This window comes from Pongo pygmaeus, chromosome 7, assembly GCF_028885625.2.
Source record: "Pongo pygmaeus isolate AG05252 chromosome 7, NHGRI_mPonPyg2-v2.0_pri, whole genome shotgun sequence".
Taxonomy (NCBI): Eukaryota; Metazoa; Chordata; class Mammalia; order Primates; family Hominidae; genus Pongo; species Pongo pygmaeus.
Genome location: NC_072380.2, coordinates 15,954,253 through 15,972,214, shown reverse-complemented (window position 1 = coordinate 15,972,214; position 17,962 = coordinate 15,954,253). Strand labels below are relative to the sequence as shown.

Below are 17,962 nucleotides of genomic sequence, written 5' to 3'. Positions count from 1 at the left end.
TGCAGAATATAAGATTTGTAAATATAAAATTAGCTGGGTGTGGCGGCTCATGCCTGTAATCCCAGAACTTTGGGAGGCCAAGGCGGGCGACCACATGAAGTCAGAAGTTCAAGACCAGCCTGACCAATATGGTGAAACCCCATGTCTACCAAAAGTACAAAAATAGCCGGGTGTGGTGATGCACACCTGTAGTCCCAGCTACTCATGAGGCTGAGGCAAGAGAATCACTTGAACCCAGGAAGCAGAGGTTGCAGTGAGCCGAGATCACACCACTGCATTGCTCCAGCCTCGGTGACAGAGGGAGACTCTGTCTAAAAAAAAAAAAAAATCAGGTGAGTTGTTTGTGGCATTAAGTGACTCAACAATGTCAGAGTTTCATCTCTAAAATTCTATTGGTTCTTCATGCTTGTAATTTCAAAGTCACAAGATGAATGCTGTAGCCACAGAAGTCTCATAACCTCTGCAGTGGAAAGAATTAGTGAAGAAGTTCCTCAGCAGTGTCTGTCTTCTTTTGTCATGAAAGTAAAATATTTCCCAGAAATGACCAGTAGAGTTTCACTTACACTTTGCCAGCAAGAATTACATTAATGACCACTCCTAGCAGCAATGAAGTCTGAAAATGGAGATATTTAGCAGCCTCTTGGCTTTAGGATTCTCTCAGCAAGAGAAAATGCCGAAGTAGATACTAGATTAGGTACAAATCCAATGCCTACTATCTCTTCAACAAGTGGAGAGAAATTAATGACAACCTAAAATTCTGTAGGCAATGACAGTACCCATCAAGAGGGAGGGAGAAACAGACAAAAGTAATCTCTCAAATGAGAATATAGGAGAGTAATTATATATAGGAAAGAGGGAAGGGCTAATGATGGAGAAGGACACAAGAAAACCCTCTGAAGTGCAATAACATGCAAATGGTAAAACTAAACGAAAGCATTGGGAAACACGAGTAAACCTCAACAAGTAAACCTTGACTGTACAAAATGATAATGATAACAATAACAACTAATTTGATTAAAAGATTAAAGATGAGTGAAAATCCTAAACAACAGTAATATGTGTGATTAGATAGGATAATGAGAGCTAAAGCAGTCTAAGTTCTTTTATCCTTCAGGTGGAAGATATCAGTACTGCTTAATATTGTATTAGCAATGTATGCTTGTCAACATTTTAAAGATGGCATTTAAACAAGAGATTTTCTGCTCCTTTTCAGTCTTTCTCCCTCCTGATTTTGAAATGGGAGAGTTCCATTATCCCCTTCACTGGGTATGCAATAGGGGTGTGGCTCACTTCTTCGGTGCCCAGCTGCTCAATCCCTAGGGGAAGCATGTAGACGAGCAGGTGCAGAGGTCATGGGGAGCACTTTTGGGCTCTGACCCTATGGTAGCGTCTAAAGGTTAGTGTTTATGACTCCCAAAGTCCAAGTGGGCATGTGTTACAGTGTGCTCTTTCAGTTTTGCCATCTACAGGCACCTTGTGTTAATAGCTCAGTTAGAAACCCTCTGCCTTATTGCAAGGGCAGAGGACTTTCTGTATCCTGAGTTCTTGTCTAGTGTACTGGAAAAATTAGATCACATGTGGGCTTGGAGGATGAGTGCAAGGTTTTATTGAGTGGTGTAAGTGGCTCTCAGTGAGGTGGATGGGGAGCCAGAAGGGGGATGGAGTGAGAAAGTGGTCTTCCCCAGGAGTCAGGCTGCCCAATGGCCAGACTCTCCTCCAACTCCCCACTGCCAAACTCCCCTCGGCATCCACATTGTTCCACCATTGCTAGTCAGCTGGTGTCTGCTGGTGTGTTCCTCTGCTCCTCTCAATGTCTAGCCACTTGTGTGTGTGCCCGCTAAGGTCTTGGGCCTATATGGGCACAGGACAGAAGGTGTAGCAGACCATAGTGGTCTTGGAAAATGCAACATTTGGGCACATAAACGGGAATGCCTGTTCTCTCTTAGGTCCATGGCACAGGCCCAAGGGTTGAGCTCTCGCCAGGACCCTGCCCTTCTCTACCCAGCACTTCCTTGCCCTCCTCCCACATCACTTTGATCTTGGTTGGGTCAGAAACTTGTTAACAAGGAGTAGGAGGGATGCTTCTGAAGGGAGGGCAAGTATCACACTGCTTTTCTAGCAGAGGGCAGCTCATCTCAGAAGATACTGGAGGGACTTTCTCTTTAAATGATGATGAAAATGGAAATTAACATATTGAATTGAACATTCTAATTTCTAAATCAAGACTATGTTTTGTGTAGTTCCCAAACTCTGGGTGAATTAGAGTCATCTGGGGAGCTTGGTAAAGGTACACATGCCAGGCCCTTTCCTATTTTTGTTCTGTTTTACCTTAAAGTAGGTATAAGACACCGTATTGTCTAAGAGTTACCAGACACATCATGAATTGCCTGCACTCTTATCTAGTACTAAGGGTGAACTTTGCTCACATCATCATTTTTTATTGGGGTGGAGGCAATTGTAGTAGGCTGTTCTCACATTGATATAAAGAAAATACCTGGGACTGGGTAATTTATAAGAGGTAATTGGCTCATGATTCTGCAGGTTGTACAGGAAGTATAGTGGCATCTGCTTCTGGGGAGGCCTTAGGAAGTTTCCAATCATGGCCAAAGGCAAAAGGGGAGCAGGCACATCACATGGCAAAAGCAGGAGCAAGAGAGCAAGGTGAGAGATGCCACACACTTTTACATGACCAGCTCTCACAAGAACTCACTCACTATTGATGCAGCCTCATTGTCTGGGGTGACACCCAAGGTTCATTGTCTCATGGCACAGAGATCAAGGATGCGGACACAAAAAGAGTGAGGCTAAGCTGCTTAATAGGTGAAGGAAAGAGAATAGCTCTCTGCTATTCCCAGAAAAATGGGTTGCCAATGTGCAGTGAAATGTAAGGCAGGGGTTATAGATGAGCTAGTTGGGGGGGTGTTGTCTGATCTACATAGTGCATGATAAACTGGTTAGGACTAGGTGTGCCATCTGTATAGGGTGCAAATCTCTGTCAGCCCCCACCCCAATCTTTTATTATGCAGGTAGATTCCCTGCCTGAGCTTCTCCATGTTGCTGAGTTCCTTCTTACTCTGTACATGCTAACAAAAAAAAAAAAAGAAGATGCAACTTCCGTGGTGGACATGCCTGGCCCCCACGTAGCCCTTTTCTATTGGCACAGCTGCCGTCATTCCCCTGTGCAAGCTTCCAGCTTCCTTATCTACGTTTGCAGCTTGATCTTTCCAGCTGTTCTTTGTTAGAAACAAAAAATGATTTCTAGGGCTGCTTTTTGTTAAAAGGGAAGTTTTGCCGCGGACTCGTTTGCCCTCACTATCTGCCTAAATAATTTCTTTCTGTCTTCTATATCACTATCACTAGGATAGTACCAAGGAGGATGGTGCTAAACCATTCGTGAGAAAACTGCCCCCATGATCCAATCACCTCCCACCAGGCCATGCCTCCAAAATGGAGAATTACATTTCAATATGAGATTTGGGCAGGAACACACACACAAACCATATCAGCAGTTTTTATGGTTTGATTTTAAAGCATGAAAGGACATGCACATAAGCTGTCTATTCATTTTCTTTGCTGCACAGCCTGGCATTGGGATTGTTTACCCTGATGGCCAGATGGGCTGCTCTTTCCAAGACAGCTTTGGAGTTCTTGGAAGAGACATGGTGAACAATCTCAGTGCAGCAAGATTTGCTACACATCAGCAACACTTGCGGCTCCTTGACAGTGTGGACCAGGAACTTCCGGAAGGCACTAGGCAGCACGTGTTTTGTTTTCTTGTTGCCTCCATAACCAAAGTTGGGCATCAACATCTGGCCCTTAAATCTTCTCTGCACCTTGTCATCAATACCTCTGGGTCTCCACCAGCTACACTTAACTTGGACCTGTCTGTCTGACTGGTGCCAGATGAACTTCTTGGTCCTCTTTTTGACTATCTTGGGCTTTAGGAGGAATCTACATTTGGTCTGATGCTGAGTAGGAGATGGCTTGCACCTTGGTTGGCAGCACCAGGGAAGAGAGCTCATCAATGTTTAATAGGCAGAAAAGACAAATATAAAGTTGATTTCTGATTCCTGCTTATTTAATGACCCATCACATATGTATGTTAAAAAGTTAAGCGCAAGCCACTAAGAAAAAGAGAAGTGGAATGTCAAACTTGCAAAATAGTAGAGAATAAAAAAATTGAAAACATTAAAATGAATCCCCTTGAAAAAAAGAAGAAATAATAACTAAGGGAAAGTAGATTTATTATTAAGGCAACTAATTCTAACTGTTCATTTCATCCACCCCAAAATGTCAGTGGCTTAAACAATTAAAAGTAAATTCTCAGTCATCTATAAGTCCAAAATAGGTGTTCCTGGCCTGATAGCTTCTATGTCTTCCCTTTCTTTTGGTGGCCATCCATCTTGCAGGGCCAGAAGCTGAGATATGAAATGTTTCAGTTATTTATTGCTGTGTAATAAATTACCCCTAGATTTAGAAACTTAAAACAGCAACATTTGTTATCTCATCGTTTCTGTAAGTTTAGCACAATCCACTGCTTTAGGATCACAAGGCTGCAACTGAGGTCTTGCCTGGGGCTGCATTCATCTCAAAGCTCAACTGGAAATGGATTCACTTGCAAGCTCACTTCCAGCACATGTACTAGGTCTAGAATGATACCACCTGTTGCCATGATCAAATCACAGCCAAAACAGACTGACGAGCCACATCATCATGTTTCTCCAATGACTCTTGGTTCCAAAAGCATTTCCCTCTAGGTTAAGGGACACTTCACATCTTGTCTCTTACTCCCTATAACTCAATTCATGAAACTGGCATGTTAAATTATCTCCAGGACCTTACCAATGAGGATATCTCAGAAGTAGATTTTTTTCTTCGACTTTCTAATTCCTAAAATCCAAGAAAGTATGTCAGAAGCCATTTGAAATGGGTGCCTGGTGACTGATGGGACAGGCCTTACACCTATCGCCCTTCCTAACCACTCAGTCACCTCTTTCAAAGCTCGTACTCCACTGTTTCCTACTTCTCTCTTTTGAAAACTCCCCCTCCCTTACATGGGGAAGAATTTTTCTCACCTCAGTCCCTTTTTGTATCTTCCAATGTCAAGCACTTCAGAAGTGGGTGAAATCTAGACCCAAGACCAAGGATGAAAGTGTTGATGCAACATTTTCTAAACTCCTAAGTGAACTGGTTCCAAATATTTCCTCCCTACTGTGCTAGAGGGAGAGAGAGTATAAATAATGAATTCAGTTGTTTTTTAAATTAGTATACGGTTTTTAAGATAACAGAGATAGCAACAGTATATATGAGCATTTTTAAACAATACATTTTGTTTTCTAGTGTTCAATTTTTCTGTAATTAAGAAAATATAAAAGCAACTGATCCATTAAAGGTTTAGGCCCTGTTTCTGATATAGCACTTGTGGGACAAATTAGCAGGGAAAAGAAAACGATAGTTTCCGATGATAGGAAGAATGGAGAAGTTATAGATTAGACTTTAGTCATAGGCAATGCATGTCCTGCTTTTATCTATGAGCTTCTGAAACCTAGCTGGACTTCTTGTTTCCCCCTTTAAAAAGCACCCAAAGAACACATCAGTATGGGTTCAAAAGTGGTTACCACCAACGTTATCATCTACAGTCATAACCAACCTAAGGGCAGAAACCTTGAATCCCAACTCAGGGACAAGACTCAGAGACCGAGGAGACAGGATGCTGGTGCTACTAATTCTTTCTTTGTGCACCTCACTGCCGATAAAAACCCTGTCCCATAAGAATGTGGCATTGTCATTAATTTAGTTAGCTTATGTAATTGTGTTCGGATGGTTTGAGTGAAGCCATATTTTTGCTATTGGGCTTGAAGAAGGAGAAGCAAAACCTTTCCCAGGGTTTCTCTCAAGAAGACTTCTACTTCTTCATCGGATTTTAAATTTCAGGTCTTCCTAACCAAAGACAGATAGCCTCCTCAGATCTCTCATATCCATGTCTCGCCTGTTCTGCCTGTTCCTCTGTGAGAATTTAGATGGATTATCTATATCTCCTTTTCAATTGCAGCCAGCCTCTTCCATTGTGTCTACAAAATTCTGTACTTAGCTGTGCCTCTTACTTCTGAAATCTTGTTTATTCAACTCTTATTTTCTTTTATTCTAGAGTTTTCTCTGAATTATACCTTTATTCCACACATAAATTTCAAGTGGAATTTTTTAAATTTTTTATTATTATACTTTAAGTTATAGGATACATGTGCAGAATGTGCAGGTTTGTTACATAACTATACATGTGCCATGGTGGTTTGCTGCACCCATCAATCTGTCATTTATGTTAGATATTTCTCCTAATGCTATCCCTCCCCAGCTCCCCAGCCCCCGACCGGCCCCAGTGTGTGATATTCCCCTCCCTGTGTCCATGTGTTCTCATTGTTCAGTTCCCACTTATGAGTGAGAACATGTGGTGTTTGGTTTTCTGTTCTTGTGATAGTTTGCTAAGAATGATGGTTTCCAACTTCATCCATGTCCCTGCAAAGGACATGAAATCAACCTTTTTTATGCCTGCATAGTATTCCATGGTGTATATGTGTCAAATTTTCTTTATCCAGTCTATCATTGATGAGTATTTGGGTTGGTTCCAAGTCTTTGCTATTGTGAATAGTGCTGCAATAAACATACATGTACATGTGTCTTTATAGTAGAATGATTTATAATCCTTTGGGTATATATCCAGTAATGGGATGGCTGGGTCAAATGGTATTTCTAGTTCTAGATCCCTGAGGAATTGCCACACTGTCTTCCACAATGGTTGAACTAATTTACACTCTCACCAACAGTATTAAAACCTTCAGTTTTCTCCAAACCTTGCCAGCCTCTGTTATGTTTTGACTTTTTAATAATACCCATTCTGACTGGTGTGAGATGGTATCTCATTGTGGTTTTTATTTGCATTTCGCTAATGACCAGTGATGATTAGTTTTTTTCATATGTTTGTTGGCTGCATAAATGTCTTCTTTTGAGAAGTGTCTGTTCATATCCTTTGCTGGTATTTTTTTGATGGTATGTTTTTGTTTTTTTCTTGTAAATTTGTTCCTCGTAGATTCTGGATATTAGCCCTTTGTCAGATGGATAGACTGCAAAAATTTTCTCCCATTCTGTAGGTTGCCTGTTCACTCTGATGATAGTTTGTTTTGCTGTGCAGAAGCTCTTTAGTTTAATTAGATCCCATGTGTCAATTTTGGCTTCTGTTACCATTGCTTTTGGTGTTTTAGTCAGTTCATGTGGATTTTTATTCATGGTTTGAATTTTGTTTGTTATGGATTGAAGTCCTTTCTGGGTTTCTCCACAGTGTCACAATACATGGGTGAGAAATGAGTTTCATTAGGGGGAAGAGATCATTCATAAGGCGGGAGTCAGGGCAGAAATATACTTGATCTCTTGATCTCTCTATCATCAGTTGGAGAGGCTTGCCAGAGCCATAACTTCTGAGAGACAAACAAAGGATTCTAAAACATTACAAGAATCCTCCCACCATGGATCTCTCTTCTAAGGAAAGGAGTCACGACAATGAAGAAATAAACAGGCTGCGTTGTGCCAGGCAAGCTATTTATAAGAATTTTCTGGAATCACCTACTGCCCTGCTCTTGGAGTGCTTGCATTCCTTGGTATGCCAGTCCTCTCTGCTGGGGGCAAAATATAGAGAGAGGAAGCTCCTGCTCCTGGAGGTGAAGGTTTGTGGGAACTGAGTTGCTTGGATTTAGCCCTGTTGCTCTAGGAAAAGAGACAGCTCGGGTCTTAACCACCTCATTGTCCAGGAAACCCTGCATGAACTTACAAGGTCACTTTTAGATAACTCTCCTTAATGTGCCATACCTTCCTTCCTCCTCTTTTCTCCCTCATATGGCCAAAATATCAAAAATCCACATTAAGAAAGACCTTTCATGATAGTCTAAGGACATCTGACTTGTCCTAACACCAAGCAGGACAGAGAGTGAAGGTGTTTTGTTGTTGTTTGTTTTGAAATAGGATACGAAAGCAGTGATACGTGATTAAGCAGAACATCATTTATGCATTCAATAAACATGTATTGAGCACCATTCCCACAGAGAGACACTCTTCTTTTAAGCTGTGATTTTCCACAGTGGCAGTGTATCAAATGCCCTAAGGAGGAGCCCAAACTTCCAGCAGGCAAATGAGAATCAGCAGTGAGGCTTTCTCCAACTCCTTAGGCTTCCCTCAGTATTTGGATAAGCTTCAATAAAGAGCATTCAGGTTTGTGTCTGAAATCCCCACACTAATCAATGACTTTTAATGCTGGGAGTCCGAGTATGTCTCCACAGAGATGAGGCAGAAAAAGAGTGAAAAAACACACTGTTAAAAGAGTATTCCTGAATACGATGAAACAGTGATTACCACTCCTTTTAAGGAAACTGAAAAAAATGAGATATTTGAAGTATATTTTGTTATAGTGGAAGGTGAAATAAAACAAAAAGCTCCATTGTATGATTTTTTTCATATAAATATACTGTTCTCCCATGTTTATATATTTGCCATACCCTTAGGTACGGAAGGAAACTTAAACCATCCATCTATCCAACTCCATGTAAACAAATGGGTTTCTAATGTCCTTCCCACATGTGAATTGGAAGAAGCCAATCAAATCCTAAGGTTTAAATATCATTAAGATGGGTCCAATGTACAGAATAAGAATAATGGGATTTTTAAAAAGTAATTCAGAAGTCTTATAAGATCATATTTTTATGTGTGTTTTAAAAAGCTGTAATACTATTTACCCTCAAAAATTGTTTGTAAAAGAACTCTGCACTAAATGGATGATTGCTAGCCTGTACAGCTTGATAATTTGTCCTTTGTGAATCATTTAAAGTTTTATAGATTTAAGTAAAGCCAGAAAAAACTATATATTCACCCATATTACCCCATTGTGTAAATTACATTCAGGGAGTGTATTAACTATGTTGAGCAAAGCATTGTCTGCTTGTGGCCACAGGGGTAACATTGAGGAAATTACCGCTCCAGCATAGTATGTAGCACCATGCGGGTCAAGAAAAGGTACAATATCTCCCAATATATGAAATTAACTCCCTAATAGTGATTTATACAGACAATTCACTTTTTTTTTTTTTTTTTTTTTTTTTTGGGAGACAGAGTCTTGCTCTGTTGCCCAGGCTGAGAGTGTAGTGGTGCAATCTCGGCTCACTGCAACCTCTGCCTGCCGGGTTCAAGCAATTCTTCTGCCTCAGCCTCCCGAGTAGCTGGGATTAAAGGCACGCACCACCATGCCTGGCTAACTTTTTGTATTTTTGGTAGAGACGGGGTTTCACTGTGTTAGCCAGGACGGTCTCGATCTCCTGACCTCGTGATCTGCCTGCCTGGGCCTCCCAAAGTGCTGGGACTACAGGTGTGAGCCACCAAGCCTGGCTGACGATTTGCATTTTTGAACTTTTTTTTTTTAGACAGGGTCTCGCTCTGTCACCCAGGGTGGAGTGCAGTGGCAAGATCTCTGCTCACTGCAACCTCCATCTCTTGGGCTTAAGCAATTCTCCTGCCTCAGCCTTTTGAGTAGCTGAGATTACAGGCGTGTGCCAACACACTGGGCTAATTTTTGTATTTTTTTTAGTAGAGATAAGGTTTCACCATTTTGGCCAGGCTGGCCTTGAATTCCTGACCTCCGGTGATCTGCCCGCCTCAGCCTCTCACAGTGCTGGGAATTGTGTGAACCACCGCGCTTGGCCATTTTTAAACATTCTGTTACACAGTAAGGGCTTGCTAGGTTTTTATTTTGATTTACATGAAAGGTTAAATTTTTAGTGTCTAGTTCCAAATTGCTCACTGTAGGTTATGGGGTAACATTAATTCTTCCAAGGATTAATGGATACCACTTTTTCAAAAAAAAAGATGAGAGACATCTCTTTGTTAAATAAGTTTGGTAAAAACAATATTACAAAAAGTTAGACAGGTCTTTTTAATGAACAAATTTACACTCTTTAATAAAGTGTAATGGATTGTGATTTTCCAGAAATGAAACCTGGCATTTATCAAATGTGGATGACCAAGTTATTCTTCTTTTATTTAAATAAAATATCATTAACATCTTGCAGAATAAGTCTTAGAAAACAATTAGTCTTATCTATCATAAAATGTTTGTATTTTCAAATCACTCTCCATTTACAAAGCAGAGTCACGAAGTGTTACAGTTGCACTATAGCAAAGACAGTGCTAAGATTTTTATTTCATTCACAAATGGAGAAAACAGCCCAAACCTGTTTAATGTCTTGACAAAATCCACACAAGCAGGTATATGACATAGAATGATAGGCTCCTGATTCCTAAAAACCTTAAGAATATTGGTAACATGTATTTTAAATACTTCCTTTATGTAACTTTTATTATTTTACAATTATACAAGATAAAATATTAACATATATATTTCTAAAAATATATGTATATACCTTCAGATTTTATTTAAATTCCTATTTAAAAGTTCTAATATGTCCAAATCATGTCTTTTAAGATTAAAAAGCTGTAAGACAAAAAGACATGACATTGAATATAGGACTTTTTTATACAGGAATTAAAATAGAATACCAAGATAAATAAATGAGCTTTGTAATATTTTGTTGTACAGAATTATAACATAATAAATAAAAATGATATAAGGTAACCGTAGAAGTAAGTGGAGAAATACACATGTACTTGAGGGAATATAAATAATTAAACTGGAAAGAATTCAAATTAAAAAGTATAGCTGTAGACTGGCACAGTGGTGCATGCTTGTAACCCCAGCTACTCTGGAGGCTCAGGCAGGAGAATCACTTAAGCCCAGGAGTTCAAGGCCAGCCTGGGTAACAAAGCGAGACCCTGTGTATAAAAAATTACAGTATATCTGTAAAAAATGTGAGAAGTAAGCTGTTACTTTTCATCAGTAAATGTCCACTAAATTATATTATTTACTAAATAAATGTTTATGTAATGCTTTCCTTACCTACTATAGCAGCTATGGAAGGGATATAAAGATAAATTGGATATAGCCTCTACTGGCTTCCAGCACCTTTTGTTTTATAGGGAAGATGATTCATGTACGTACATGATTTTGAAATATATAAAAGAAAAAGTACTACAACAAATCATTTTTAAAAACAGTGCTGTGTAATTTAGGAAGTGGTAGAGCCTGAGTTTAGCCACTGAAATTAAGTGGAAGTTCAAATTAGGCAAAGCATTTTCCTTGGTCAGACACACCAAATGAAGAAATATGGTTGACTGGGCATGGTGGCTCACGTCTGTAATCCCAGCACTTTGAGAGGCTGAGGTGGGAGTGTCAGTTAAGCCTAGCAGTTCAGGACCAGCCTGGGCAACATAGAGAGACTGTGTCTCTACGAAAGAAAAAAAAGAAAAATAGCCAGGTGTGATGTCACACACCTGTACTCCCAGCTACTTAGGAGGCTGAGGCTGGAGGATCACTTCAGCACAGGAGGTCAAGACTGCAGTGAGCGGTGATCACACCCCTGTATGCCAGCTGGGCCGCAGAGCAAGAACCTGTCTCAAAAGAACAAAAAAGCAATATGGATAGTGGTTGGATTCTCCAGGTGTTTGTCCACTATCCAGAAGACAAATCTAAATCATATGACACTAAGATATCAACTGAAGGTTGGATTAGAAATGTCAAAATTAAAGTGACACATATAATACATTTACAATTGAAAGAAACGTGAGATTATTTCCACATGGGGTGATCAGAGATGGTTTTACAGATCAATGTAGTATTAGAATTGAGCTTCAAGGACCTCAGATTGCAGTGATTGAAGAGCAGATGGGAAGAGATTATAGACTGGTGAATACCATTTATTCATTGAAGAAATACTTTTGAGTACCTGCTATGGCCCTGCCCTGGTTAGTCATAAAAATACTGAAATATAAGCCCGGTGTGGTAGCTTATGCATGTAATCCCAGCACTTTGGGTGGCTGAGGTGGGCGGATCACCTGAGGTGAGGAGTTCTAGACCAGCCTGGCCAATGCGGCAAAACCCCATCTCTAGTGAAAACACAGAAACTAGCTGGACATCATGGTGTGTGCTTGTAATCCCAGCTACTTGGGTGGCTGAGGCAGGAGAATCACTTGAACCCTGGAGACAGAGATTGCAGTGAGCGGAGATCATGCCGCTGCACTCCAGCCTGGGTGACAGAGTGAGACTCCATCTCGGGGAAAAAAAAAATGCTGAAATATATAAGACACAATCCCAGCCCTCAAAGAATTTCTAGAATACCAAGACACAGAATCACAGATATAGGAAAGTTGAGAAATGTACATACCTTTGAAGGAATATAAGTAATTAAACTGGAAAGAATTCAAATAAGAGAGTACAGCTGTAAAAGTCTTAAATAGTAAGTTGTGTCAACTTCAAATTCCATGCTAGAAAGTTTATAATATAGGCTCTGAGAAGTGTAAACATTGCTGTGCAGAAAGTTCTGGTAAACCTAGCAGAAACCTCTCTTTTCCTCTATTAATGTGTTGGCTTCAATAGATACATCTCAAGCAACTATTATTTGCTAAACACTTCAGAGATAAGTAAAATATAGTTTCTGTTATCAAAGAGCAGTAGGGAATTTGCTAGGTGTACACAGAAAAGCATCAAAATAGTCCTAAAGGGGTTGAATATAGGGGAGATTACATCTGATCTGAGATCAGGAAAGATGACAAGGAGAAAGTAGAGCTGGAGAAAACCATCTGATTTCAAGTTAGAAAAGAAAATATCCCAAGCAGAATTTACAATGGAAGTAAGGACATAAAGACAGGAAACCTCCTGGTCGGTTCATGGAAGGGAATAGTTGGAGACAAGACCACAAAGGGAAATTGGGTCATTGGAAAGTGCTTTGAATTTCAGTATAACTTTACGTTTCATTGTGGAGGAGTAGAGAGCCACATCAGTCATTGAAGTTTTGCAATTAGAGAAGAAATATTGTAAATGGCTTTAAAAGGGTTAGTGCAATGAACTGAATGTTTCTGCCCCCATGTCCCCCGCCCAAAATCTTATTTCTCACAAAAATCTTATGTTGAAATGCTAATCCCAATATGATGGTGTTAGGAGGTGGGGTCTTTGGGAGGTGATTAGGTCATGAGGGTGGAGCCCTCATGAATGGGATTAGTGCCTTTCTGTTGTTTTTTGAGATGGCGTTTCACTCTTGTTGCCCAGGCTGGAGTGCAAGGGCGTGTGATCTCAGCTCACTGCAACCTCCGCCTCCTGGGTTCAAGCGATTCTCCTGCCTCAGCCTCCCAAGTAGCTGGGATTACAGGCATGCGCCACCACGCCCAGCTAATTTTTTGTATTTTTAGTCTAGATGGGATTTTTCCATGTTGGTCAGGCTGGTCTTGAACTCCCAACCTCAGGTGATCCGCCTGCCTCAGCTTCCCAAAGTGCTGGGATTAAAGGCATGAGCCACCACGCCTGGCCTAGTGCCTTTCTTTATAAGAAGAAGCAAGAGAGCTAGCCAGACCTTTTTCCTCCAAGTGAGGACACAGGGAAAAAGTGACAGTCTGCAACCCAGAAGACAGCCCTACCAGAACCCAACCATGCTGGTACCCCAGTCTCAGACTTCTAGCCCCCAGAACTGTGAGAAATAAATTTCTGTTATTTGTAAGCCACCCAATCTATAATATTCTGTTACAACAGCCCAAACTAAGACAATTAATAATTTCCTAAAAGGATTGTTATAAGAATAAATGATGTAATACACGTAGAGAGCTTAGAATACTGTTTGGCATGTCAGATGTGCTGTATAGTATTTTAAATTTTTAATTAAATATTTTAATTGTTAATTATACATTTTAATAATTTTTAAACAAATATTTGTCTACATTTGTTTTTCTGTTTTTATTTTATTCTTCATACAAACTTAATTTTTATTCATACAAACTTTCATTTCATTGTATGTAGGAAAATTCCATTTGTTTATAGAAACATGGCATCTTTTTCAATACAAATGTTATATTTCAGTTGTTTATAGTTATTCATCTTTTAGAGCTTCTGGATTTCTGACTTAATTAAGAAGGATCCTCTCCTCTAGATTGTAGAAATAGAGTTGCAAGATTTTTTACTAAAGGTATTTTTGTTATTGTTGTTTTATATTTTATATTTGTATCTTTTTTAACTTTTATTTTAATTTCAGGGGTACAAGTGCAGGTTTGTTACATAGGTAAATTCCTGTCATGGGGATTAGTGCACAGATTATTTAATTATCCAGATATTAAGCCCAGTAACCACTAGTTATTTTTTTCTCATCCTCTTCCTACGTTCATATATTTAAATGTGATAGGAAACTACATTTATTTTCTTCTAAATGGAGATCTAGTAGTGCCAGTATCATCATTGCATATCAAATTTTTCCTCTTTGAATCAATGTAATGCTATTGTTATATATTATATACATATAGAGAGAGATTGAACTGTCTCTTCTGTTGATCTAGTATCTATTTTCATGCTAATAATGCATTGATTTTATTAAAGTGGATTGTTTTTTCATATATCTAGTAATGAAAGTCTTTTCTACTGTTCTTTCTTTCCTTTTACTATGGTTGAGCATTTACCCTTTTAGTACATGAACTATAATTTGTCTCATGCCAAAAAGAATCATTTTGAGGAATTCTAATTGGAATTGCATTATAAATTTTGGGAGAAATAACACACTGTAGCACTTCTGCTATGAGAACACATATATCTTTCTAGTTCTTTCAAACCTTGTTTATGTACTTCAGTGTTATTTTATAGTTTTTTAATGTAAATCCCTATAACTGTTGTGAATGAAATGGGGTTTTCTTTCATCTGCATCTCCAAGTACTTATTATTAGTTTGAACAAAATATATTGATATTTGTATATTGTACAGTATAACACTGTATATTAATTAGTCTGGGCTTAATTGAGTGGTCCTTCTGCTGGACTCAGCTGTGCTCACACATTACTTCAGTCACCCAGGAGGCTCTGCTTCAGGGAGGTGGCTTATCAAAATCTCTTTTATTTAAGTTTTGTCCTCTCGTCTTTTTGTTTTTAAATTGGATGTGGTCTCTAGATATGCAAACATATCATCAACAACAACAAAAAAAATCTCTCTCTTCTTTTACAATACTTATTCCAACTCTTAATTTTTTTTCTCATGCTAAATCCACTGGTACCTTCAAGATCATTTAAAATAAATGTTAATAGTGTCGGAGGCCGCTGCTTTCTGCACTGTGATTTTAGTGACATACTTTTAGTGTTACATTATTTAGAATATCATCTGTAGTTAACATAACAAAAATATTTTTAGTATACTTCAGCAACTTGCTCCTGTTGTTTTTCTGAGAGATTTTATAAGAAATATTCTTATTTATAATAATTACTTGTGAACTAAAAGTAAACTTCTAAGCCTCCTCATGCTCACTCCCCAACCTTACGAATGGACTTTGCCTCTAGGCCAAGGGCATTCCAAAGTTAACCTAAAAAACTAGTTCAGGCCATGATGGGAATGAGTGGTTGGACATGCCTCATTTTACCCTCCTCCCTTTGGAATTCAGGCACAACTGACCAGCATTCACATTAAAACAGAGATCTTAAGACTTCATGTAGCAATAAGACATCAAATTCCAGTGTGACTCTAGTATAGCATCACTTGACAGCAGGCCCTTAAATAAATTGAAATATTTTATCAAAAATATATTTCTTTAATATATTTTGAAACGGCCTTGCAAAACTGTCTCTTGCGGGAAAAAAATTTGTATTCCCTAGAGAATCCCTTTCCCTTTCTAGGTCTTTTCCCTGACCCAAGAGAGAATTAACTGAGAGTCTGGCACCTTTTTAAGTATGGTAAGAAACATTTACAGTCTGTTCTCCGTGAGGCCTGCTGTCTGGAGGCTTTATCTGCATAACAAGAACCTTGGTCTCCACAACCCCTTATCCTAACCCAGACACTCCCTTTTATGGATTCCAGGTCTTTAAGTAAATTCTTTCACCCAGTTGTCAATCAGAAAATCTTTGAATCCACCTGTGACGTGGAAGCCCTACCCTTGCTTTGAGTTGTCCCGTCTTTCCAGACCAAACCAATGTTCATCTCATATGTATTGATTCATGTATTATGTCTCCTTGTACAGGCACAGTGGCTCACACCTGTAATCCCAACACTTTGAGAGGCTGAGGTGGGCAGATCACTTGAGGTCAAAAGTTCAAGACCAGCCTGGCCAAAATGGTGAAATCCCGTCTCTACTAAAAATACAAAAATTAGCTGGGTGTGGAGGCACACACATGTAATCCCCGAGGCACGAGAATCACTTGAACCTGGGAGGCAGACGTTGCAGTGAGCTGAGATCACACCACTACACTCTAGCCTGGGCAACAAAGTGAGACTCTGTCTGAAAAAAAAAAAACAAACAAACTATAAAACCAAGCTGTAGCCCAACCACCTTGGGTATATAGCATCAGAACTTCCTAAGGCTGGGTCACAGACATGTTCTTAACCTTGGAAAAATAAACTTCTAAATTGTCTGAGACTTGTCTCAGATACTTTTTGGTTTACATACTCTTTCAGTATTTATGTGTATTACCACATAAGCTTAATTTTGTTACAGGAACTTTTGGTTATATTTTCTAATATTGAACTACCTTTCCATCACTGAATTAAACCTTTTAGCTCTAATAGCATTTTCATGGGTTGAATCATGTCCCACTAAAAGACATATTAAAGTTCAAACCCAAGTACCTGTTAATTTGCCATTATTTAGAAATAGGGTTGCAGACATAAACAAGTTAAGATGAGGTCATCAGTGTGGGCCCTAATCCCATCTGACTGATGTCCTTATGAAACAAATAGAAGACATAGAAACAGACACACAGAGAGAACACCATATGAAGACAGGCAGAGATTGGAACGATGCATCTATAATCCAAGTAATGACAAGGACTGCCAGAAATACCAGATGCTGAGAGAAAGACATGCAACAGATTCTCCCCTACAGGCTTCACAAAGCTGACACTTTGATTTCAGACTTTTGGCTTCTAACTCAGAAAGAACAAATTTCTGTTAAATAAAGCTATGTAGTTTGTGGTACTTTGTTATGGTAGTCCTTGGAAACTGACAAAACCATCATTTTATATATTGCAGGATTCTACTTGCTAATATTTGATCAATAATTGCAATGTAAAGTATAATTATTTTAAAAGTCGATATTTTATTGATTATGATTTTGCTGTTAAAGTTACTCTAAGATTTTACATTTAACTGGAGAGATTTTACAATTAACCCATCTTTTTTTATGATTAGACAATTCAACCAACATTAGAATCATCTTTTTTTTTTAAGTTAAATGGACCAGTAGTCTGGAATCATTATGCTCCTTTAAGTTTTCATATTTGTTTCCAGTTTCCATATGGCTAGTCTCATTTCTGTAGTTATGGTTCCTTTTGCAGTCCCAACTTATCTATGCATAGTCTTTGTTTTGTAGTTTTTCTTCTTAGTGAGGAGGAGGGGTCAGTAGAGGGTTGGACAGTACCCCCGAAGAGGAAAAATAAGCCTGTAGTGCCTCACCTGGTCACAGCCACTGAAAAGACTTAAAGCGACTAAAGGAAGACATCACAAACTGCCGGGTCACCTGAGTCACATGACTCTAGTGCTCCATCTGTCAACATCCAGTGAGAGCATTTTGTATCAGTTACATAAATGCAAAAACATCAAAACTTAGAAACTTAAGATGACCACCATTTATTTTATGATTCTGGGTGTTGGCAATTGAAGCTGCTCAGCTGGGTTCACACATGCGCCTGTAGTCACTCCAGCCTCTCTACTTCTGGGATGGACCTGGCTATGAGTTGGGGTGATTGGCATGACTGGGCCATGTACGTCTCATCATCCAGAAGAGCAGCCTGGGCTCTTCCCAGTGGCACAGGACACCAAGAGAAAGCCCCAGTGCACAAAGCTTTTTAAGCCTCCCTTCATGTC

The 17,962-nt window shown here is 39.2% G+C and overlaps 1 protein-coding gene across 1 annotated transcript; it reads right to left on the bottom strand.

Moving 5' to 3' along the window:
• Positions 1-3,557: 3,557 nt before the first annotated feature.
• On the bottom strand, positions 3,558-4,022 carry LOC129042040 (large ribosomal subunit protein eL32-like). Its single transcript, XM_054497652.1, has one exon. The coding sequence runs from the start codon at positions 4,020-4,022 to the stop codon at positions 3,558-3,560; it is 465 nt and encodes a 154-aa protein (XP_054353627.1).
• Positions 4,023-17,962: the final 13,940 nt, after the last annotated feature.

What these genes read in the sequence shown, in the direction of transcription:
- LOC129042040 (XM_054497652.1), bottom strand. Translation starts at nt 4,022, where the DNA reads ATGAGCTCTCTTCCCTGGTGCTGCCAACCAAGGTGCAAGCCATCTCCT.